At 47.8% G+C, this 25,591-nt stretch overlaps 2 protein-coding genes across 2 annotated transcripts; one reads left to right on the top strand and one right to left on the bottom strand.

Moving 5' to 3' along the window:
• Window positions 1–783: 783 nt before the first annotated feature.
• On the top strand, window positions 784–5,706 carry LOC120695730 (methyl-CpG-binding domain-containing protein 2-like). The gene is made up of 5 exons (XM_039978943.1): window positions 784–1,096; window positions 3,029–3,557; window positions 3,913–3,966; window positions 4,268–4,437; window positions 5,067–5,706. The coding sequence occupies exons 2-5, from the start codon at window positions 3,061–3,063 to the stop codon at window positions 5,273–5,275; spliced, it is 930 nt and encodes a 309-aa protein (XP_039834877.1). The 5' UTR covers window positions 784–1,096; window positions 3,029–3,060; the 3' UTR covers window positions 5,276–5,706.
• Window positions 5,707–5,933: 227 nt separating this feature from the next.
• LOC120695728 (chitinase-like protein 1) lies at window positions 5,934–7,859 on the bottom strand. The gene is made up of 3 exons (XM_039978942.1): window positions 7,167–7,859; window positions 6,918–7,074; window positions 5,934–6,739 (listed from the first exon to the last, which is right to left on the bottom strand). Exons 1-3 carry the CDS (start codon window positions 7,567–7,569, stop codon window positions 6,301–6,303), a joined length of 999 nt encoding a protein of 332 aa, XP_039834876.1. The 5' UTR covers window positions 7,570–7,859; the 3' UTR covers window positions 5,934–6,300.
• Window positions 7,860–25,591: the final 17,732 nt, after the last annotated feature.

The raw sequence follows: 25,591 nt of genomic DNA, 5'->3' as shown, positions 1-25,591 counted from the left end.
GAGAAAGAAGAAAGAGAAAATGAGCCCCTTCCTAATGTTGAGCTTTTGGATATACCCCTGCCCCATGGGCCACAACCTTCACTAATCACTACCAAGGTGGTGATTTCCCTGGACATATCTTTCTACGAACATAAATAATTAATAAATTCCAAACTCTAATCCCATTAGTGCCAACCCTAACCCTAATAGAGCTCACCGGAGTTGGACCTACCACAGTGAGCACCTACCCTCCTCGCAAATTTATGTGGAAGGATTTATCGTAATGAGAAAAAATGAACACTAATAATTGGTTGGCCATTTCTATATCAAGATCATACACTAAATCATCAAAGTAGATAAAAAGCTCAAATTTTCCCTCTATTTCAAAAAAATGAACGCTTGATTTTTTTTGTTTTAATTTCAAGATCTTATGCTAAAGATAACCAATTAATCTCAATAGGCAACACAGATCTTTATGTAAAAAGAACTACAATAATAGTAAGTAATGATAACTCTATATGTTGTTTTATTAAAAAAAAAAGAAATTTGTGTTTTCTAAGGAATACAATAGGTTTGGAAAATGGCAAAAGATCTCAGTTTTGCTCAAAAAAAAGATACTGGTTTTTTTAAAGACAAAAAGATACTACTAGTGAAGAAATTTGGACAGTAAGAAAACTCCCAATCTTCATTATCGGACGGCGGTGCAGACAGCTCGCGTTCGTCCTATCGTGATCGGACGGTAACGAAGAGGTCGCTCCCGTAGCAGGGCGCAGTGACACTGGGCTCCTCTCGTTCGTCTCGGCCCCGAGGGCGCTGGCAGTCTGGCACCACCACCACGGCACGAAGGGTTTCCCATTCGGACCGAGACCCGATCGGGGGGGCACCGGGCGTAGAACGCGAGTACCCCCAAATCCCCACCCCCTCCCCTCCGCCGTAAACCCCGCCGGCCGCCGTTCTTCGCCAGAGCACCCCGGCCTCAGCTCCATCCCTTGTCCCCTCCGGCACTCGATCCCTTCTGAGGCCGCCGCTCGGGACCGCCCGCATGCTCGCATCCTAGGCACTGGGCCGGCGCGGGGTGGAGATCCGTCCGGGGTCGAATCAATTTCTTCGTTCGCTGGTGAGTGACCTTGCCAAGCTGGAACGGGGTGCTCTAGGAACTCACTCCGTTCTACAGCAATTACATCCAAATCATCCACTCTCTCTGTTCAGCCGGCTGCCATTTGCTTGCTGCGTGGCAGTCCAATCCATCCCCGCATGCCTGTATTAGGTCCTTCACGGCGCAGGATCGATCCACCTTAGGCGCGGCTGCTGTTCATTTTTCTAAATTGCCACGCCTGCATTAGCTCCGGCTCTGTGCATAGGGTTCTTTGCAGACACCTCTGTTGTCTCTTAAATTTCATCTTAGATACGCCCGTGGAATAATTTGCGGATGGATAGGTCACCGTTGAAGTTTCTTTATGTTCTTGGGTCTAATGGTTTGTGTTAGGCTAGGCCAACCCTTGAGATGGGTTCCTAGTGCTGGGGATCTGCTTGTTGTATCGGGTCGACAGTGAGAATTCATAGAGTTGAATGTTTAACGAGGAATATGCAGCTTTATATTGTGTGCATTGTGCTGTACAAACAATCTCTTATCCACTGGAGCATAAAATAAGCAATCACAACTGCACCTTAAAGCTTTCTGTATTTAGGGATCCTTCTTGATTTTGTGTCATACAACAGTTTGTAACTTGGTATGAAAGCTTGTTCTAGCTATTCTTGCCTATGAGGTACTTCACGTGAGTCTTCATTGCCGCATTTTAACGAATTTGGTTCGTTTGCTTATGTAAGCTAGGTTATCATGCAACAACAACAACAACATAACCTTTTTTCCCAAGCAAGTTGGGGTAGGCTAGAGATGAAACCCGAAAGAAATAAGTTCAAAGTTCAGGCACATTGATAGCTAGTCTCCAAGCGCTCCTATCCAAAGCTATCTCTTTAGAGATATTCCAATTCTTAAGGTCTCTCTTAACCGACTCATCCCACGTCAGTTTAGGTCTACCTCTACCCTTCTTTACAGAGTCTCTCTCTCCTATGCTGACTGGAAGACTCTCTCTCTCCTGAGTCGTCTCAGCATAGCCGGTCCCAAGCCCGGGTAAAGGAGGAGGGTTGCGTTAGGTTTTGGCAAACCAGCATAAAAAATAGCCACTCTAATGGATTTGAAACCCACAAGAAGCTAGGTTATCATGCATCATACTATTATTCTTCATGAAATATTTGAACTTCATGAATCATGAGTCCGTAACTCATATTATAAAAGGGAACATATCAGGTGCAAACCAACCCCTTCGTGCAAACCGTGCAAACTTCAATCTAGTCCACCTAATCCACATCCAAGGGGGGTGCGCAGGGGGAGTGGGAGGGGGAATTTGCAAAAGTGTGATTAGGTCGGGCGGTTAAGTATAAAATTACCCAATCCCTCCTGTCCCTTGGATGTGGATCCGGTGGCCTAGATTAAAGTTTGCACGGTTTGCACGAAAGGGTTGGTTTGCACCTGATATGGACCATAATTCAAGCCACCTAACAAAAAGGAAACTAGATAAAGAACAACTCCTGTACCTCACATTTCATTTTTTGCATTCAAATCTGTCCCAGCTAGTATCTTCTACCCAATATGTATCTCTCATTTTTGACCATCGGATTGGGATTATTGAATAAATATTCCGACTCCAAAGCATTTCAAAAATCTTCCCAGAGCTACTACTGATTTTGCGGAGCAATAAGGGACAAAAATTAAAAGGGCAGTATTCATCTAAATGAATTGATTATAGTTTGCATCACTTGTGAAAGAATAAATAAGCAATGATGTCTCACTCATCTTTTTTTTGTTCAGTTTGTTTTTTTTTTCTCGCTTGCACTCAGCTGTATGTTTTTGTTTATTCTATGTTATATTTTTCGAGCCCTATTTACTAGTGACTTAAGCATCACAAGTTGTTTACATAATGTGCGCATATTCCACATGGGATTGTTTTTTCTGTTCATAGAATGTAATTCTAACATTTACCAACTGCAGGTACCTAGGCTCTAACTATTTGTACAAAACCTATGGAAAGTTCTAAATCTCCTCAATCATCAAAGAAGAGTCAGGTTGTTATGCCTTCAGATACTAATGGCTCTCGAGTTGACAATGATGACTTTTCTTCTGAGAGTGCATCAAATCAAATGGTCGTTTTCAACCCTGAAGCAGGAGATAAAGAGCTAGACGAACTGGGTGAAAACCGCTCACAGAAATCAGGCATAACAAGGGGGATATCACCATCCATTGGGGCATTCACTGTCCAATGTGCTAAATGTTTCAAATGGAGACTTATTCCAACAAAACATAAGTATGAAGAAATTCGTGAACGTATTATACAGGAACCTTTTGTGTGCAAACGAGCTTGTGAGTGGAGACCCAATGTAACGTGTAATGACCCAGAAGATATATCTCAGGATGGCAGCAGGCTTTGGGCTATTGACAAACCCAATATTGCACAACCCCCTCCTGGTTGGGAGAGGCAGATCAGGATAAGGGGTGAAGGGGGCACCAAATTTGCTGATGTGTAAGTAATGTTTTTCTCTCAGTACTGTGTTTGCTCTGATCAACCCCCCCCCCCTCCCCCCCCCCCCCCAACTTCTTCTATGGCTCCCATCTTTCCTTTCAAATCATCAGTAGTGATATAGAAAAGAACCCAAAACATAGGTGCTTATTTGAGCTTGCACTTGCATTTTGGTTGGGACGTTATGAAGTTTCCAAAATGTTCTGCAAAATATCACAAAGATAGGAAAATTCTGCAATGCATGCCTGCATTATCATGGGTACAATTAGGTACATATGGGACATACAAAGTTATACATTTCTTACTGCATTTTCTGAACTTAATATTGTTTGTGCTGCCTTCTTCAATTTGTTTTCAGGTACTATACCTCTCCTACCGGAAGGAAACTAAGGTCTCTGGTTGAAATTGATAGGTACACCACTCTAATTTCTTTAAAACTTCCTTGAATGCCATTCTTTGTCCATTGAACTTTAGATTTCTTTCCCCTGAATTGGATTGTGGAAACTGAAAAGTTGCAACATCTTGAATTCTTGATGTGGAACTTACACAACAAATATTATTTTATTTATAGTTTTTATGAGTAGATACCCCAAATGAATAGTATGTTTGTTAACTATACCAGTTACGCACTGTCTCTATTCTTTATTATTTCTGAATTGTTTACATATGCTTTGACCTGTCTGTCTTAAAGTCTCCATGTCTTACTTTGGCAGGTTCCTCCAAGAGAATCCAGAGTGTGTTGCACAGGGTGTAACTTTAGCTCAGTTTTCATTCCAAATACCTAGACCTCTGCGGCAGGACTATGTCAAAAAGAAACCAAAGTTGATAAATCCAAGCGATGAAGCAAGTACAATTATGTCTAAGTCTTTTCAACCAGAAGAAGGTCCGTAATTGGGTATCATCAAACTAATAATGACTTCCAACATAGTGCATGACTATTCATTCTTAGATAAAGTTTTCCATATTAAATCATGAATGATATGTCTCCAAATATATGGGCAGACTAGCAGATGTTTGGAAAATATATGGTTGGCTAGGATGCTGTAGCTATCTGGGTTTTGGATTGCTTAATCACATTGAATCCTTGACTATATATGGGGGTGGTGAATTTATCTAACCTGTTGAAATGCTGTTGTGGACTTGTGTTACATAAAAATTCAAAATGAATTTCTTGTGGAGGTTATTTGGGTGATCGTGATTTGTTGGGAAAACTGTTTCCACCCAAAACTATCCAAACAGGTGTTGCTAACTGCCATATGTTGGCTGTGTTCACTGTAAATTGCCCTGTAATGGCCCAGGATCTATTGTAGATGCTAAGAGGCCTACATTGTGCACCTCGAACCATCCATCATGGTTACTTACTGTTAAGTGTTGACTTATGCAGCAAGTTCTCTTCCACATTTTAATAAGAAACCTAGTTTAGCTATGTCAAGTGGTTGCCATCTGTTCTAGTATGTGCACGGCTAGGCTCACTAAACTTTTCTGATTTCTCATTTGAACCTTTTGTTTCAGTGAACCCCATATCCTGGGCGGTTCCTACAACACATGAGGGAGATGCTAGTGAAGAAGCTTCTCGCGCTGATGAGACAATTGGATCAGAAGAGATAGAGCTAACCCGGAAGAGAAAAGCGGGAAGTTCGTTGTCAGAAGAGTCAAACCATCTCTCTGATGAACAGAAACCGAAGTTGGAGGATGCTCAGAATGGAGGCACATCTACCTGAAAAGTATTAGTGGTCATCTTCGAAATCCCAACTGCCCCCTTTCATGGTTTTATGGAGCCTCTATTTTCATTGCACTTGGGAGACAGTTTCTCTGTTTTGTGAGGCCACACTAGCCTTACATGTAAAACCACAGAGGCTGGCTGACCTGGAATCCAACACTTTGGGGGAAGCAACTTAACGAAATATTTGTATCAGACTATCAGAGTTGAGAGCCGTATGGAACTCCTGCGGATAAGTATGTCTTTTACCATGTACTTAGCTAGGAGAACCTGCTTATGTAAGATTAGTGTTTTTCACTATCTTTCTTTGTGTAATGTGAATTGTTGTAGTGACCTAGTTCTGCTGTATGTCGGATTTAATCTCCTGTTCTTTTTGTTTGATGGACCAGTAGCAATGGTGGTGAAATGACTATGCCAGTGCTAGCATGTTTCTGTTTCGGTGACCAAGTAGAACTGTAGAAGCATGGCCCATTTTCTAGTTTGCTGTGCTTTTGATGGTTATTGCGAATTAACATAAACGAAAAGGGATGCCTGAGAATAATTCCGTCGAGAAATGTCATGAACATGTTCTAGTATAAACGACAACATTGTACTAGCAGGCTAGCAACTGCTCAAATTCAGAAAGTGTGACAAATTGAGAATATCAGACATACACAAAGTTCAGAGAAAGTCAAAGTATGTTCAATTGAATCCTCTTTAAACATATTTCGTAGCAGACATAAGTTCAGAAAATAAGCCTGGCTACGTTCAGTTTTAACCATCATCTTTAACACATGTATGTTGTATCTGACAAAATCAAGGAAACAAAAACAGACTATCTATGGACACCATGGTACAATGGCTACAAATTTCCCAATTCCCATAGACAGCACATACAGTATTCTGATCAGCCACTCAAAACAACATCAATCCAAAGCAGCTTCACACATTCTGAAGAATCAGCAGCTTACTGTGGCGCAGGAAGCTTGATCAGTGGCAATGGCAAGAACAGGTGTACAACACGTGTGCCGCGGTAATGGGTCCGTTCTAGCTTCCTGATTGCTGCTGCTGCTGCTGCTGCTGCTGGTCATCTGACTTGCTGGAGGGATTGAACGGGGCCTGCTCAGCGCAGTCGCGGTTGTTTCCAGAGTGCTCACGGCCAACCCCCATGAGGTCAAGGTAGAACTGGTAGTGCGAGATGATGACATTCATGGCGTCGATGTATCCCCTGCCACAGATTGATTCGCCGTAGAGTATGTTCATGGTGGCTCCGAACCCAGGCAGGCGCTTGCTGAGCGTGTCATTCTTGGTGGGCTTCCAGGTGCCCACAAAGGCTTCGTGCGCTGATGGCTGGCCCTTCTTGATCGGTGTCATCCACCGCCACATTGCCGCCATGAATGCCAGCGTTGCGTTCTGCTCCAAGTACTCGGGGTGGTGCAACAGGTCCTCCTTGATCCCATCACCCGCCGCACCGTAGTTGTAGTTCCTGACAGAATTAAGGCAACCAACAAGTAGATCAGACCACCGGAAATCCTTAGCATGGCTGCTAATTTCTACTGCTCTCCAGCTCCAATTGATCCAGCCATGGCCAACAAGAGGATTTTAATGGTTAGCTTGAAGCTCAACGCGAGTTGCTGAAACGGCAGAAATGGGGACAGCATTACCAGTAGACGGGGATGGCGCCGCGGCCGTAGTACTCTGCGCCCTCGACGCAGGGGTACTGGGTGTAGGTCTTGTCACAGTAGGTCTGGTCGGGGCTCATCTCGTGGTTGTAGCAGAGCCCCCACGCCGTCGGCCCGCCGGTCGCCACGCCATACCCACCTGCAATCTCGGCGCTGGCCAGTCAAACCCCAGCTCAAACCAAACGGAAGCACAGAGCAAGCAACCAAAGCTGAGAAAGAATCTCCGCTTACAGGAGGTCTTGGCGCCGACGTGGCCGAGGAAGGCGCAGAGCTCCATCATCTGCATCTGCTTGCCGCCGGTGGTGCAGAACCCCTGCGGCTCGAAGAGCGCGGCGGCGGTGATGAAGGCCTGGTAGTCCCAGAAGCCGACGGCGTGCGCGACGGGGGTGTTGCGCTTGGCGAAGAGGTTCTCGAACTGGTACACCTTGAAGAAGTCGGTGATGGTGTCGTTGCAGCAATACTTGCTCCCCGAGCACTCCCACCCCTTGTTGCAGATCTTCTCCTGCGACTCCTTCAGCTTGGCCTTCCACGTCCCCGCCGTCAGCACCAGCGCGATCGTGCCGCCCACCAGCACCGCCACCGCCGTCACGGCCAGCGACCAGAGGATGATCTTGTTCCGCGTCCTCCGCTTCATCCTTTGCCCCCCTCTCCCCGATCCCCGCTGCTGCTCGGCCCGAAGCTCGCTAGGGAGCTAGCTGGATCTCGGCCGGGGGCTCGGCTCGGTTCTGGATCTGACGAATGCGCGCGCGACGCAGCTGGAGACCTCGCGGTGGTTGAAGGGGAGGAGGAGATGGAGATTAATCGGTGGCAAGGAGTGTGAGGTAAGGGAGGGGGGAAAGCGAAGTGGCAACCACACATGTGCTGTGTGCCTGTGTCGGTGGCGGGAGGCCGTCAAGGGGGAAGAAGCGCCCGGCCAGGCAGCAACGCAGGATAGCCTTTTCCGGTGCATTGCTCTAAAATGCCCGCCGCTGTTTCTGCAAGAATGTTTTTGCTTCTCTACGGTTTTTTTTCGTTTCTTCCCGTCAGTGGTTAACACGGAATAACAGGTTAACAACAAATGAATCGCCCGTCATTACTCAACTAAACCTTTAATTAACGCTTCATCTTAGTTGAAGTTGAATTCGAGAGTTGCATTAATTGCAAGTAAACTCCATGCACCTTCAAATTTAACTTGTAGCGCGATTAACATATGATCCCTCGTGTAATCAATATAACTTTCGCCTTTTCTTCTTTTATGGTTAAATTTGTACAAAAGTATTTCGGTCGGGTACCACGATTAGGGACACCCTAATCGGGGCACTAGGACCACCCTAAAAAACGCAAACACGTGTTAAGACAACTGGGTCCACAAAAACCCACGGCCTCCTTCCAATCTGGAAGAAAGTAAAGAACTCGAAGAAGCCCAGCATGCGGCCCATTCGCATGCGGCCCATTCGCACCCCTCTCGGGCCCGCGGGACGATCTCCGCCACGCTCGAGGGCTCCTATCGGGACCCTCGACTGTGCCCTGCATCTCCACCTCGCTCGAGGACAGCGAACCTCCGCCTCGCTGGAGGGCAGCGAACCTCCCTCGAGCGGGTAAATCATCTCCGCCTCGCTCGAGGGCAGCGAACCTCCCTCAAGCCGGTAACTCATCTCCGCCTCGCTCGAGGCCACCCCTCGGCGTAAGGGACAAGCGGCCCTGCTGCTCAACCGCCCGCCGTACGGAGGCATTGAATGCCAACCACTCCTCCACAGTGCTCAGGACAGAAGGCGTCAGGCCGCCATTCCCCACAGTGGCTGTGACCGGAGTCCCATCCGCTAACTCCGGTCACTGCTCTGCCATCCCGGACGTTGTGGCAGCACTGTGAGACCTGCAACGCGGGACGAGACACGCCCGGCACTGTTCTCGTAATATTCTGCCAACTCTGGCCTTCCGGACTCCACCTCATCACACGTATGGCCCCGGACCCACCTCCTGCTTGGGAAGGGGTCCGGCGACGCCACATGCCCCTCCAAGAGGGACGCACAGCATACGCAGCTGGAGTCCCGGACCTCCCCCCTCGAGTGGTCCGGGACCTCCACGCAACCCTCGGACCTCCTTAGTGCGCGCACCGGCACTTTATCCAGGGAGGTCCGGGACCGCCGCGTGCCCCGTCACCGCTGGAGCACGCAGGACCCTGACCTGCGGGGTCCACGGAACGCCACATCCGGGAGACTGAACATTCCACAATGACGACCACACCGCCTGCTGAAGTTGGCAGGACGCCGGCGCGATCTCCGCAAGACCAAAGACGATGGCCAGGACGACCGCCACACCCGACGCCATACCCCACAGTGTACTTCACACAGTACTCGATTATTGTATCCCCGCAACTCAGGGGAAACGACGACTTCCACGTGTCCTTGCGCATGTACACCGTCCCTCCTTGTGACTATAAAAGGAGAGGCGGGCTTCCTTTAAGGGGGACGTTAGTCCTTGTGACTATAAAAGGAGAGGCGGGCTTCCTTTAAGGGGGACGTTAGCTATAATCGCCACCTGGGTCGGTCGGCTCTCTAGGCACACACCACTCAGAGAACACGCACTCCGACATCGTTATTCACCACGCTCAACCCCTCTTCTAGCAGGGACTTGGGAGCTTACCTCCCTCTCTGTAACATCCCGAGAAAAAAAAAATTCACCAAATTAAATTACTCGCTAAAAAAAATATTTTTCAAAATATTTTCATCGCCGAGCTCGAATATTTTCCGGCAATTCGTCGCCCGGATACCAAAAATCAAATCTGTCCCGACACCAAAATCAAACATCGCTTAAACTTTCCCTGTTCTCCTCATTTCTCGTGCGCGTCGCTTCTCGTTGACGCCACGCTCAGCTCGCGACCGACGCCGCGAATCCCGCCGCGAATTCCGCCGACATCACCTTTTCTTTTTCTCCTTTTTCCTCTTTTTCCCATTCTCTCCTTTTCTTTTTCCCTTCTCCTTTCTTCCTTCTTCTCCCTCCTGCTCTCTGCTCACGCATGCCCCTCCCCTGTGCCATGCGCTGCGCTGCAGCACACCCCTGTGCCATGCCCACGCGCCGCGGGATGCTCGGCGCACCGCTCGGCCTCTGCCCGAGCCATCCCGTCGCTTGTACTGCTGCCGCAATCAACGCTGGAAGGGTGCTTCACCATGGGTCGTGTCGTCCTGCCGAGCGTCGAAGCTGTGGACGCTCTGTGCGGCAGTCGTCGAGCACAGTGCACCGCCGAGATTTTTCTCCCGTGCGAACCGCCTTTGCTTCCTATAAATCGAGCTGAGTCTCGCCGCTGCGCCCCGCACAACTTCCAACCACTGCCATTGCAGCACACAGCCGAGCCGACCCCTTTCTTCTTCCTCTAGCTGAGGTACAGAGCCCGTCGATCTCTTGATCTCTCCAACCAAGCCACCTTGGTTCAATTCCTCTCGAGGTAAGCATCTCCACACCCTGCTAGACCATCCCCAACCCACAGCCTTCCCTCTCTGTTCCACCAGTGAGCTTTCCGCGAGCTCGCAGGCCGCCATCCATGGCCACCCGTGGCCGACCACCTTCCACCCGCTCACCCATGCCCGGAGCCACCAAAGTGGAACCCCCTCGCCCTCCTCTCTCTCCCCATGCTCTCAGCTTCGAGAATGGAGGCTGGAAGCGCCGTTCAGATGGAGCTAAGAGAGCTCGTGCTGGCTGCCATGGCGGCACTGGGAAAAAGGGGACGAAGTCCCTGTTCCGTGTTCCTTCCCGTAACCTGCTCATCCTTTTTCTTTTTATCGAGCCCATTCATAGATAAACAAACCCACCAGCCCAAGTACCAGTCGCGTAGCCCAAAAAGGATCCACCAAAGCCACCACGTGCAACTCCTTCTATTTATGTTAAGTCATTTTCAGGATTAATTAAACATCCAATATTTCAACTACAATATCTCACTCATGCCAACTCCGATTCCATTGATTCTTCTTCCTAAATTCATCTAAAATCAAACTCTATTTAATACAACAATATTTGTGAGATGTATTGATGTATGTTTACTTTGCTTGTATGATTGTTTGCGCACGACTCTGTCGAAATAGAATCGATTCCGGAGGAGAGTCCGGAGGAACCAGGAGACCAGGAAGCCGCCGCCACCGACGCGTACGAAAGCGAAGGCAAGTCTCATCGATCCCCTACGTTGACCATGATTGAACCTAAGTGAGGTTAAATATAAAACTTGCTAGACTTAGGGATTGCCTGAGATGATACACTGAGGGTATGAGAGAAACCATTGATTGAAGTCATGTTGCATATTGATTTACTGTCAGACTGGCATATTATCCGACCTTGTTAATTGATGAAACCGGAATGGGAATGAGATCAGGGCAGTGTGGAATGTGTTGGTGCATGCGCTACCGTGGTGGTAGACTTGCGACCGAGCTCTGTCGTGGTGACATCTCGGGTTGGTTGGTTATGGTTGTTGGCTGCCCTGATGAGCCTTAAGGACCGTGTGTTGTGGTGCCATCTCACCTAACCTACTTTCAGTACGACCACACGAGTTTGTATGGGCAAACCTTAGTCTAATCCCACTGGCTAACCTGTTAGTCGTCCGAGGTGGATATGTATTGGGGTGAGACCTGGATTGGTCAAGACCCGGGGGTTTGTGGGCGACTAGTCGGGGTTGAGTCACGGCTGGGTGTCGGCTATGACGGAGCCGTCTTTGGACGGTGAAGTGCGTGTGGGTAAAGCGTACAACCTCTGCAGAGTGTACAATCCATTCGAATGGTCCGTGTCCTCGGTTTGGACAGGTTACGGTGTGGACATCTCAACTAGTTGAGCCACCTAGCCTATGAGATGGATGGCCGGTTGGGTTACCTTTAATACTATATTTGTTATTTATTCTGGTGGATTAATGGACCTTGACATATTAATCTGTAACTCCCTCCCCGTAAGGGTGAGGTGGGACTTGCTGAGTACTTTCGTACTCAACCCTTGTTGATTATCTTTTTTTTCAGAGGATCCTGACTTTGTACCTGAAGATTACGAGTAGATCGTGTCCGCACCCAAGCTGATCGAGTGGAGCCGTGTTGGATGAAGAGCTAGTCTTGCATGTCGCTATGCTAGTAGTTATCCTATGGTTGTTCTGTGTAGTGTTGTGTTGTCACTTTACCCCTCATGTACGTGTTAAATAAAGCTCTGTATGACTCTGGACTCCACTTGATGTAACATGTATTATGCCGGAGACCTTATTCGGTAATTAATACATGGTTTAGCCTCGATCTTCGGGTCGGGGTGCTTCAGGTGGTATCAGAGCCATGCTTGGCTGTAGAACGCGAACCGGTAGTAAACGATGACCGTAGGAGCCTTAGGATGGTCAATCCTTGAAAATATATTACTCCTTAAACTTTATCCTTGTTATGCTAACCATACCCTTGAAAACCAGATGGCGGATGACTGGACCACCACCTACTGCATCGACGAAGATGGATTCCCCAGGGTGCTTTATGCTGCCACGGTGCGACTTGGTATTCCGGAACGACCGGAGTACGTGGGTCGCGAGTTCGTGGAGCATGGCACCGAAAGTTGTGAGGTCACTATCCATATTGGTGCCAGTGACAAGTACTTGGAGATGCAACCTTGGAGCGTCACCGCCACTGGAGCCCGTATGCCTGACACCATTCAACTTGCAGCTCGCAAGGCACTGCGGTACCTGTGCCAGATGTTTGAATGGCACTTGGGTTCCACTCCCATGAAGTACTTTCCACCGTTGGACCGTAGCCGTCCTGCTTGGGCGGCGAGGATCCGCAACCTGGAGAGCCCCGCAGGGACAGAGAAGAACCCCACAGTTGTCGCTATGTCTGGCTATTTGCTTAGCCTCGACGATTTGTGCGACCAACTGCATCAGCGTGTGAGAGATTTAATCCAGCGTGCTGAGGAAGCGGAGTCCCATTGGCGTAAGGCTAAACTGGCCGTATCCCAGGCAGAAGCCCGAGCAGCCGAAGTTGAAAGCCGCCTTGCCATGGCCGAAGAGAACCTTAGGGAGCAGGCAGATCGCCACAGTCAGCTCCTTAGGGGTGTCTACCTAGTGGACCGTGCCAAGCGCAAGGAACGCCATCCCATGACTGCCGCGGAGCCACCAATACTAGAGGGAATTCCGCTGTACCCCTTGTCCCAACCGCGCAGGAGGATTGGTGAATCAGTGCCACCCACACCTCCCGCATCTCCCCGAGATCCCGGAAACAGTGACCCCGAAGACCGTGTTGTAGGGTTCAGTAGTCGAGTCGTCCCGGCCGACCCTTAAAAGTCGAGCCGCGTTATTGTAATCCGTCGTGTCATGTACCCCTGCTTGTTTGAATGAATGCTTGTTTGGTGCTTGAATGATTTATTTGTGTGCATTGTGCGGTACAAATATTTTATATATACAAATATACCCCAGCATTATACTAGGGGAGTCACCTAATCTTGCCCTCCTTGACCGTAGATGTCTCGTCGCTCGAGCCGAGTCCAGGGACTCCATGCTCAGGAAGACGGTGACGAGGTCAACCCGAGAAACCAAGCCCCTCTGAATGTAGCCCCTGAAGCACCAGAAAATGAACAACTACCGCCGCTACCTCCCCGTGCCCCAGCACCCATTGATCTGGCAGCCATATTACAGCAGCAGAACCAACTCCTTCAAGTTCTTGTGACCACTCTCACAGCTCAAGCTCAAGGCAATCTTGGCAACAATAGACCTGCAATGCCTCATCATGGCAATGGCAGTAGAATTGCAGATTTCAACCGCCTGCAGCCACCTAAGTTTGGAGGATCTGACAACCCTATTGAGGCAGATGATTGGTTGCGAGAAATTGAAATGAAGCTTGAAGTGGTCCATGCAGATGATAGAGACAAGGTTTTGCTCGCAGTACAACAGTTAAAGGGACCAGCCCTTGCTTGGTGGCAGAGTTACCGGGAAATAAATGAAAACGCTAATGAGATGGTATGGGCTGACTTTGTCAAGATCTTCAGAGAACATCACATTCCCAGCAGTGTTATGAAGCTCAAGAGGGATGAGTTCAGAAAGCTTCGTCAAGGTGGTATGACTGTGACAGAGTATCTTCATAAGTTCACAGAGTTGTCTCGTTATGCACCAGAGGATATCAATGATGACGAGAAGAAGCAAGAAGCCTTTCTTGGTGGACTTAACCCTGAAATCAGGACCTTGGTTGAAGTCACCACCCACAGTGACTTTAATGCTATGGTCAACAAGGCCATCACCACTAAGAGAAACAGGAAGGCAGAACTCAGTGAGCGCAAACGTCGGTTTGAAAGCAAGAAGCCCCAGCAGTTGGAGAAGTTCCAAAGGACCCAGTATCCGGCTCACTCAGGCCCAAGGAGCCAGGGTGCCTTTTCATTCAAAGCGCAGCCCGGTTCTTTCCAGAAGCCCACTCAGTCAGCTCCTGTTATGAAGACCCAGAATACCCTCCGTAACCAACCATCTGGTGGAAGTCAAGTGACCGATGCGAAGACCTGTTTCCACTGCCGCGAAGCCGGACACTACAAGGCCAACTGTCCGTATCTCAATCAGCCTGCCCCTTCTGTTTTCTCCAACTCTGTTCAAGGACCAAAGCAGCCGACTGGAGCCAACCGTGCAACACCAGCTAAGAGCCAGCAACAGTCCTTCGGCAAGGCAAAAGTGAATCATGTGAACGCTGAAGAAGTAGAGGATGCACCAGGAGTGATTCTCGGTGAGTTTCTGGTCCAATCAGCTCTAGCCTCAGTGCTTTTTGATTCTGGAGCATCGCATTCCTTTATATCCTCCCACTTTGTGGAAAAGCATGATATACCTACTATAGCCCTTAAGAGGCCACTAATAACCCGTTCCCCTGGAGGTCATATACCTTGCCACTTAGGTGTCTTAGATATCCCTATAAACCTAAGTGGGGTAGTATTCCTTGCCGACCTAGTAGTCCTTGCTTCTAAAGGAATAGATGTCATACTCGGTATGGACTGGCTCGCCAAGCACCGCGGAAACATAGCCTGTGCTGAGAGAGCCGTGACAGTCACCAACCGCCAAGGGTTAACAGTCACATGCCAAATCCAGCCTAGCCTGTCAGACTCCATGGTGAACCACATCCAAGCAGAATCCCCAGAAGAGGTGCCAGTAGTTCAGGAGTTCGCAGATGTGTTTCCAGATGAATTACCCGGTATGCCTCCAGAAAGAGATGTAGAGTTCACTATTGACTTAGTCCCTGGAACCAAGCCTATAGCAAAGAATGTCTATCGGTTAGCAGCCCCAGAGCTTGCCGAGTTGAAGAAGCAGCTTGAAGAGCTTCAACAAAAGGGATTTATTAGACCCGCTGCTTCTCCTTGGGGAGCCCTAGTGCTCTTTGTGAAGAAGAAAGATGGAAGCATGAGACTTTGTGTAGACTATCGTGATCTGAATGCAGTCACCATCAAGAATAAGTACCCTCTGCCTCGGATTGATGACCTGTTTGATCAGCTGAAGGGAGCTAAGTTCTTCTCCAAGATAGATCTAAGGTCAGGTTATCATCAGCTCAGAGTGCGACAAGAGGACATCTCTAAGACAGCCTTCAGGACCCGTTATGGCCAGTATGAGTTCACAGTGATGCCTTTTGGTCTGACTAATGCCCCTGCCTTTTTCATGACCCTCATGAATAAGGTGTTTATGGAAGAGTTAGATCGGTTTGTCGTGGTATTCATAGATGACATACTGGTCTACTCTAAGAGTGCTGAGGAGCATGGACAACATCTCAGAATTGTGCTGGGAAAGCTCAGAAAACACCAGTTGTATGCCAAGTTTAGTAAGTGTGAATTCTGGTTGCAAAGAGTCAGTTTTCTGGGTCATGTCCTAACAGCTGAAGGTGTTGAAGTAGACCCAGAAAAGGTCAAGGCAGTATCAGAATGGAAGCAACCAACCTCAGCCTCGGAGATCAGGAGTTTCTTGGGATTAGCTGGCTATTATCGGAGATTTATCGAAGGTTTCTCTAAGATAGCCCGGCCTATGACCGAGTTGCTCCGGAAGGACACGAAGTTTGTATGGTCTGAAGCTTGCGAGAGAAGCTTTCAAGAGTTGAAGAGGCGACTAACTTCTGCCCCAGTGCTAGTCTTGCCAGATAATCAGAAGAGCTTTGTCGTTTATTGCGACGCATCCCGACAAGGATTGGGTTGTGTGCTTATGCAAGAAGGAAGAGTTGTAGCTTATGCCTCAAGACAGTTGAGAGCACATGAGCAGAACTACCCCACCCATGACTTGGAGTTAGCTGCAGTGGTGCATGCCCTCAAGATTTGGAGACATTATCTGATTGGGAATAAGTGTGAAATCTACACGGATCACAAGAGTCTGAGGTACATTTTCACCCAGTCAGATCTCAACCTTAGGCAGAGAAGATGGTTGGAGTTGATCAAAGACTATGATTTGGAAATTCATTACCACCCTGGAAAGGCTAATGTGGTGGCTGATGCGCTCAGTCGTAAAGCATATTGCCATCACCTAGTCACACAAGCCCCAGAGCTGAGTGAAGAAATGAGGAAGTTGAACCTAAGGGTTGTACGCCACTCTTGCAACTATAACCTTAGTGTCCATCCCATCCTGGATGACCAGATAAAGGAAGCTCAGATGGAGGATAAAAGATTGGTATGGATTAAAGGTCGCAACAGTGAAGGCAAAGCCCCAGATTTCAGAGTAGATAAAGATGGAGTCTTGTGGTTCAAGAAGAGATTATGTGTGCCTAAGCAAGGTCATTTCCGCAGGACCATTCTGGATGAAGCCCATAACTCAGCCTATTCCATTCACCCTGGCACTACAAAAATGTACCTGGACCTTAAGGAGAAGTATTGGTGGAATGGTATGAAGGGGGATATCGCTCGATTTGTCGCTCATTGTGATGTGTGCAACAGGGTCAAGGCAGAGCATCAGAAGCCCAGTGGATTACTTCAGCCATTGCCGATTCCAGTATGGAAATGGGATGAAGTTAGTATGGATTTTATCACCGGTCTACCAAGGACCCAGAGTGGTCATGACTCAGTTTGGGTAATTGTTGATCGACTCACTAAAGTAGCTCACTTCATCCCAGTGCGTACCACTTATGGAGGTGATAAATTAGCCAAATTATATATTGAGCGTATTGTGAAGTTGCATGGAGTACCTAAGAGGATTGTGTCAGATAGAGGCACCCAGTTCACTTCGAGATACTGGAGCAGGTTACATGAAGCACTTGGTACAAAGTTGGACTTCAGTTCAGCCTATCATCCTCAGACTGATGGCCAGACCGAAAGAGTTAATCAGATCCTTGAAGACATGCTAAGAGCCTGTGTTCTTACGTACGGTAAAAATTGGGAAGACAGTTTGCCATATGCAGAGTTCTCTTACAACAACAGCTACCAGTCAAGTTTAAAGATGTCACCGTTTGAAGCCCTCTACGGGAGGAAGTGTCGCACACCTCTCATGTGGACCGAAGTCGGTGACCGCATTATTGAGGGCCCAGATTTTATTAAAGAAGCAGAAGACAAGATAGCAGAAATCAGAGAGAATCTAAAGGCAGCTCAATCCCGCCAGAAAAGTTATGCCGATAAAAGAAGACGTACTCTCAGCTTCGAAGTTGGAGACTATGTGTACCTTAAAGTTTCCCCAATTCGCGGCACACGCAGATTCCAGGTACGAGGAAAGTTGGCTCCACGTTACATTGGACCTTTTCCAATTACCAAGAAAGTGGGGGCGGTAGCCTATAAGCTTCAGTTGCCAGCAGAGATGTCAGATGTACACGATGTATTCCATGTGTCCCAACTCAGAAAGTGCCTGCGAGTACCAGAAGAACAAGTGGCCCCAGAGACAATCGACCTGCAGGATGATCTCAGATATCAAGAGGTACCAGTAAAAATTTTGGACACTGTGACGCGAAGAACCCGCAACTCAGAAGTCAGGATTTGCCGAGTTCAGTGGAGCAGGCATTCGGAAGCTGAAGCAACTTGGGAGAGAGAAGATGCGCTCCGAGCCGAGTTCCCCAGTCTCTTTAGTAGTGAAGCTGAATCTCAGGGACGAGATTCAACCTAAGTGGGGTAGGTTTGTAACATCCCGAGAAAAAAAAAATCACCAAATTAAATTACTCGCTAAAAAAAATATTTTTCAAAATATTTTCATCGCCGAGCTCGAATATTTTCCGGCAATTCGTCGCCCGGATACCAAAAATCAAATCTCTGTCCCGACACCAAAATCAAACATCACTTAAACTTTCCCTGTTCTCCTCATTTCTCGTGCGCGTCACTTCTCGTTGACGCCACGCTCAGCTCGCGACCGACGCCGCGAATCCCGCCGCGAATTCCGCCGACATCACCTTTTCTTTTTCTCCTTTTTCCTCTTTTTCCCATTCTCTCCTTTTCTTTTTCCCTTCTCCTTTCTTCCTTCTTCTCCCTCCTGCTCTCTGCTCACGCATGCCCCTCCCCTGTGCCATGCGATGCGCTGCAGCACACCCCTGTGCCATGCCCACGCGCCGCGGGATGCTCGGCGCACCGCTCGGCCTCTGCCCGAGCCATCCCGTCGCTTGTACTGCTGTCGCAATCAACGCTGGAAGGGTGCTTCACCATGGGTCGTGTCGTCCTGCCGAGCGTCGAAGCTGTGGACGCTCTGTGCGGCAGTCGTCGAGCACAGTGCACCGCCGAGATTTTTCTCCCGTGCGAACCGCCTTTGCTTCCTATAAATCGAGCTGAGTCTCGCCGCTGCGCCCCGCACAACTTCCAACCACCGCCATTGCAGCACACAGCCGAGCCGACCCCTTTCTTCTTCCTCTAGCTGAGGTACAGAGCCCGTCGTGTGACACCTCAGGTGTTAGCACCTTTAAATCCAATCAATGTACCTTAGTTAAAGTTAAAAGAAAAATTTGAGAAATTAATTCAAAGAGAAAGGATCAAATAAAAGACAAATCATACAAAAGAAATTAAAGGAAAAAGAAAAAGGAGTGAAAAGCTACTCAAAATTTAATTCAAAAATGTGCACAAAATTTTTGTTGGCTCATGAGAGGTGTTTCAATTGACATGTGCTCAATTGAACTTCAGCCAAAATCAAGTCAAAAACTGAATAAAACTAAAGTCCTTTTGTGCAAATATGCAAATGTGCCAATAGTTCAAAATGTGATTTTCAAATGAAAATTTGCATAACACAAAAGTTGTAGATCTTGAAAAGTTATGCAAAAATGGTATTCAACACTTTTTCATTTGAGCCCTCCAAATAGGAGATAATTTTAGATTACCGAGAGGTCCCTGGAAATTTCAGAAATCACAAAAGAGCCCCCATCTCCATCTCTCTCTCTCTCTCTCTCTCTCTCTCCCGGTGCTCTGTTTTCCCGCCGCCCGCCGTACGCCGCCGGTGGACCTCGTCCACCGCGCGCCCGCGGCCAAATGGACCCGGGGAAACCGTTTAGCGCCACCTGGCCTGCCCCTTGGCGCCCTCCCACGCCCACACGCGTCCCAGGCCGCTCCCGAGCCGCCACGACGCCCCCAGCCATGCGCCGCGCCGCTGCCTCCTCCGCCCGCTCGCCGTCGACTCGCCCAGGCCGAATCGACCACCCCCAGTCACTCCTTTCCTCACCCAGGAGCTCTGTGGCCTATAAAGACCCCCAGAACCCCCGCAGTCGCGCCCCTTCTCCCCTTCTTCCTCCTCCCGCCGCTCCGCCATGGCCGCCGAGATCCAGCTCGCGCGGACCGGCTAGCCCAGCCCCACATTGCCCCCTCTGACCACCGCAACAGCTTCGCCACCTCCCAGTTACGCTCCACGCGCGCAGAATCGAACCCAAACCCCCTCCCGACGCCGTTCCCCTTTTGCGCCGCCGCCGGCGAGCTCGGGCTCACCGCGGACCGGCCAGCTCCGGGGAAGACCGAGCCCGATAGCTACCCCAGAAGCATCCACGAGCTCACGCGGTGCTCGTGCGCGCCTTGTTCCCCTACCCCAAGCCCTCCTTCGCCTCCAGCGCCGGCGAACCGAACAACCGACCCGCCATCAACGCCGACGAGCTTGAACCTGTGCTCCAATCGCTCGAACGTCGACCAGGGTAGGTGTTCCTCGATCCTTTCTCCCCCACGCGCCTCCCCGTGGCAGCCCCGGTAAGCCCTGCACCACAGAACACCACCGGCAAGATGCCACGGCGGAGAAGGCCGGCGAAGGACCCGGTTGTAATTTCTTTTTTTCGTTCAAGGGTGTCTCTGCAAGTTTTACAGTGTATACCAGTGAACTTCTAAAATGCAAAACAAATCACAGAAAAATCAGAAAAATGCAAACTCAACTGATCTGGAATCCTTGTAACAAAATCTACAAATTTTGTAACATTCACATTTGCAGAAACTCAACCGAATTTAATCTAGGGAAAAGATTAAGAAAATCACCTTATGCATGTTCATGAAGTTCTGCTCATCAGATGACCTTGATTTTTGGATATGTTATAACTAATGGGATGCTAAGATCACAGTAAAAAGATGACACCAAACCAAAACAGATATCAGGTTAGAACAATCAAGATTCTCTAATCTGTTGTTAGCATTCTCGATTTAATTCTGGAAAATATGTACATGAACTTGCTCTGAAAATTTTACTACAGCCTTGTGTCACTGAATCCCTGCAAATCTCTAAATTTCAAATTTATTAGAGTTAAATTGCTATATACCTTGATTTATGCTTGTTTAATCAACTTAATTACTCATATATAGTTCTTATGCTCAGAAAAATCCATGTTTATTTCTGGAGTCTCTTTTTAGCTCTGTGTTCCTGTCTAAGAATTTTGAGCTGCTTTTACTGAGTTTTTCCTTGGTGAGTAATCATGCTTAGCATCTTAGGGCTAGATTTACTATTTTTGTTCTGAGTAATCTACATTGTTGCTGATCATTATTTTTGGGCATGATCTTGCTTAGAGTATGTTCTACCCGTGATAAAAAGTTCAGATGCAATGCTGGTCAGATGCATCTTGAGAAATTTATGCAAACTCATGTTAAGTTAACTGAATAACTAATTTATTATAGTGAGTTAAATCTTGAAAAATTTTCTGGAGTATGTTTAACTCAGGACTAGTCTCTGGTAAAAATTTGAGAAGCAAATCCTTAGTAAAACTTTCTGTAGATTTAATCTTTGTTAATGGCTTGCTGCTTTTAATCTTTTTTATCACCTCTGCTATATAAGCGTATAAAATCTGGAAAAATTTCAGTACTGAGTTTATGCTTTGAAGTTGCTTGCATAAAATTTGTAGCACCAGAATCCATGTGGAACATTCTGTACAAAAATATGAAGTAACTAGAGTGACCTACTTGCATGAATAGTTATAGTTTTTGCTTTATGGTTAAATGCTGAGATCTATACCATAATTACTTATTTTGAATCTGAGTTACTTTAGTGTTCATCACTAGCTCTTTAGTAGTTGTGATGTTAAGAAATAATGAAAGCATGCTATGTGTTGAAATTAAAAATGAAAACCCAAAACCCCACTCATTCATGAATAACCATAGTTATGCTTACTACTCTATAAACGATTGCCCATGCAATGAAATGTGAAATCGGCACTAAATTAACTTACGTGGACTACAACTTTATCGTGAAGGAAAGAAATTATTATCCATGAATAACTCATAATCTTGCATTGCATATAGAAACGGTTAATCTCGCGGACGGAGACTACGAACTGGTGCCCGCGGACTCTCGTGCGGAGCAGGAGATTAATCTGAACTGTACTAACTTGTCTCAAGACCTGGGCCAAGCCCCCGAAGTTTTTCTGCCTGACAGTGCCCAAGAAGGCAAGCCCCGGAGCATAATCCCACTATTTTCCGAATTTTCATTCTGCTATCTATTTACTAATGTATGGTAATAGTTGGTTTTCTGCATATAAGTTCTCTAGGCGTTGATCGAGAACCCTAGATGCCTGATCCATAGGAACCTATGTTTGATACCGGAACTTTTTATCGACTAGTTGCCATGCTAAATAGGCACGGTAGAAGTCGAGTGGTTCTCTGCCTCTCGCGAGCAATAGGAATTGTACTGACTTTAATTCCTGTTGAAATGTAAGGACAACGGGCGGGGTTGTGTAGTTGTGATACCCCGCTGGTGTAGTCAAAAATGGCTAAGGTTGCGGTGTGTGGCTCATTTCGTTAAGCGTTTGAAAGTACTAGCCACATACCGAGAAATATGGTAATCGGTAAGCTTAAGTACCTGATTGGACCGGCGAGTGGAACGATCTCGCACCCTCCTGGTAGAAGTAGGGTTTATTTTCATGTCGCGACGTACGGGTGCAGAGTGGTCGGACTCTGTAGTCGGGGAGGGTGCCCCGGATCCACGGACTGGAAAGAAAGGGGAAAAGTAGCGTGGGCGGGAGCGAAGTCGATCCCCATGCGTGTGGTCTAGGTTCCCCTGACCAGGTTGAAATTCGATTCGGAATCGTCCGCCTCTCACGGCATGAGATTGCTTAATGATTTCGGTCACATAGAGTAACAAGCGGAACATGAGGATGATAATACTGCTGGTTGATTAAATGATTGCTCTACCATGTTTGTGTAGAGTTGGATGCAAACATAGAATGGTTAATCTAACTAGAAGATGGCTAAATAAAATCTGAAATAAGGATCAACACTTAGCGGCATTTTTGGCAAACAAACCCCACCAACCAAAGAGCCTTGCATGTCTAGTTATCGGACTATGTTATATCCAGTGACGGGTCAGTCTTGCTGAGTATTAGTATACTCAGCCTTGCTTGTGGCACTGTTTTTCAGGTACTAACTTTGAAGATCTGTTTGCGAGTCTTACTTGGCCTTGTACTCTGCCTCCGGGTTGGTCGGTTGAGTGGGATGGCCCTTCAGCTAGTGCTAATCACCCTCCCGCTGAGTGACGCATTCGTACGGGCTTTACCGATGCGTCACGTTATTTCGTTAGTTATCTTTTAATGCTTCCGCTGAACTTTGAGACTTGAATAATTTGAGGAGTTGGAACTCCTTAGTACTTCACTAGTCTGAACATGGTTTGTAATAAATTTTCCTTTCCGCTGCAATCACTCTGAGATGTATGAAATGGTTTGTGTTGTAATCTCTGGGCTCACCTTCGTGTGAGTGTTGTCTGCTGATCCTGGAATAGCGTGGCTTTTATCGAGGCTTCACTCGAGGAACTACCGGTGAGTGCCAAATTGGGTCAGAGTTGCTTAGCAACGAAGATCAGTGCACCCGGGCCCAGTAGTTTTGGGTGGTTCCGCCACAGCTGGTATCAGAGCTCGCAGACAGCCTACCAGAGATGACAGCCTCGGTTTTCAAAACAATAAATCAAAACTTGACTTCAAAACTACTAAAGTTTTTGAAAGAGTTTAGGATATCCAAGGACAAGTCTAGGACGTAAAGCCCTAGGGGATCTTATGGGTATAATCAGGTGGCTTATTTTGTATGGCTAACTTCCAGCACATTACTTTTCAGTATTTAAATTCCGCAATTTAAATTCTGCAACTACATCGTCGCTACGAAGGTATGCTTACTCAGTCAGCTGAGGGAGTCTGACCTTCCCGTCGGTGATGCGAGCCGAACGCTGAAGCTCAAGCAGTGGCCTACTTGAGCTGCTGCCCATATACCAACTTCGGTTGATTATATGGGGAGTAATGGTTCGAAATTGGAATTCAATTCCCCGTCAAAGACGGTACTCAGTCAATACGTTGTTTCGATAACGTATGCTTAACGTTGTCCATACGGCGGTAATGGTATGGATGCCGATTCTATAGTGATCGGTAATGTATGGGGACGCTTTCGTGAGTGCTGGCACGAGAGGTTCATTTTATATGCTGTCAATCTTCTGCAGGTACGCTAACTCGAAATCGAATTATAGGCTATCTAGCTATATCGGGTAGCTATATAGTGAGAGACGTAATATGTATGCCACCAAAGTCATTGCGTAAGACCAAGATTACTTGGCAATTTTTCCTTGGTGAGGACGTATAGGCTCTGCATTCATTCTCAAAAAGATTAGCAAATAAATCTCTGGGGAAATCGCAAGCAAATCCGTTAAAAACACTATCCTAGGGAGTATCCAGAAAGTCTGCAACCTGGTTTCCACGAATTTTAACCTTCTGATAAGTTACTCAAATCGACTTGGGGTAGTAAGACTAAATGATGTTTCCTAAGTTATCAAGCTGCTGTAAAAATTTGAGAATTTTTGAAGCCTTCTAGCATGGTATTTGTATTTTTGGATCAACCCTGTGTAAAACTGTTAACTCTGAACAGTCTATACAACTGAAATTTTTCGACCTTTATAAGTTGTTCAAACTAAAAATCGTTCAACATGAAAGTTGTAGACAACTAAGTGATGAGCTTACCATAAAAATTTGAAGAATTTTTGACGTCTAGGTTGAGAGTTATAGTCAAAATACACCCTCTCTGGACACTCAGTTTTCCTGGTTGACGCCACTCCGAATACCTGATCATATCACCCCCATGGAGTCCGAATTGATCTTAGTGGTGACTAGATGAATTGTTCCTTAATATCATAGGGATCTTGTGTAATTTTTTGAGAATTTTTGAAGCAAGTTCTCTACAGTTTTGGCCATTTCTTTCACTGTTCCAGAGTTAGTAGTTCTTGTTACCATCAGCTGATCCATCGGTCTTTTGTTGGGACAGATGGAAGAGCTGCTGGTCGTTGACGCGCAGGGGCACGTGCACTCCGCTTGCCTGCACTGGGACGGGTTTCCCCGCCGTCTTTGGGAGCTTTTGAGTGCAGCCGGTTACCTCCAGCCACCGGTTTACGATGGCCACGAGTTTGTGGAGGACGGAGTTCGTCGTTGCAGTGTGACGATGGTGATCCCACAGCACCCGCTCAACGGGTGGGAGCCGATCGTGACTCAGATGGTCGGTCACTACCTGCTGGACACCTGGGAGCTTACCGCCATGAGGGCGATGACCACCTTTTGCTTTTTGCGCCCTCTGGAGGTGGTTCTGACCGCGTTCGGGTTGTTCCCTGCACCTGACCCGGCAGACCCGCTTTGGCTCGACCGGATGGCACACGTGGACGTGGTCGCTATCCTTGACCCGGTCGGGGCACTTCGGACGACAGCGATGTGCTTGGACGGCCTCTACAGGCTTCACACTTACCAGAGTTACGCCGTCGCTCAGTTGGTGGACCACGCTCAGGCCTTGCACCTGGCAGTCCAGCTGAGAGATGGGCAGCTTCAGGAGGCTAGTACCGAGCTCGAGAGCAGGGCTACTCTTATCGCCCAGCTCCACGGCCAGGTTCACGAGCTTCAGGACACTGTGTCGGATCGTGACGCTACGATCAACTTCCTGGAGGACCAGTTTCACGACCTGCAGCTTGAGGTGGACGAGGCTCAGGGGCAGCTCCACGCGATACAGCACGCGCAGGATGCCCTTCACGCACCTCCCGACGAGATGCAGGTGGACGAGGAGGACGAGCCCCAGGAGATCGAGGGCTTTTCAGAGATGGACTTCGAGGACCAGGCGCCGCAGCCCGCACCGGTTGAGGTTCACACTCCCGTGGCGAGTGAGGCATCGGTCAACATGTAGACCGAGGCGCTGTTTCTTAGCTTTTGTAGACTCCTCTTAGTGTGGCCTACTTTTGGATCATGGCTACTAGGCTAACTTAGAGTTGAGTAACCCCCTTAGTACTGATGTTAGGAGTGACCAAGTAGAAATGAGAGAATGATGGATGTAATGAACCCCTAATGCTACTAGTGTTAATTATAAGTGATCTG

Source organism: Panicum virgatum, chromosome 2K (assembly GCF_016808335.1).
Source record: "Panicum virgatum strain AP13 chromosome 2K, P.virgatum_v5, whole genome shotgun sequence".
In the NCBI taxonomy this organism is placed as follows: domain Eukaryota; kingdom Viridiplantae; phylum Streptophyta; class Magnoliopsida; order Poales; family Poaceae; genus Panicum; species Panicum virgatum.
The sequence above is the reverse complement of the archived record's forward strand: the minus strand, read 5'-3'. Positions and strand labels throughout refer to the sequence as shown.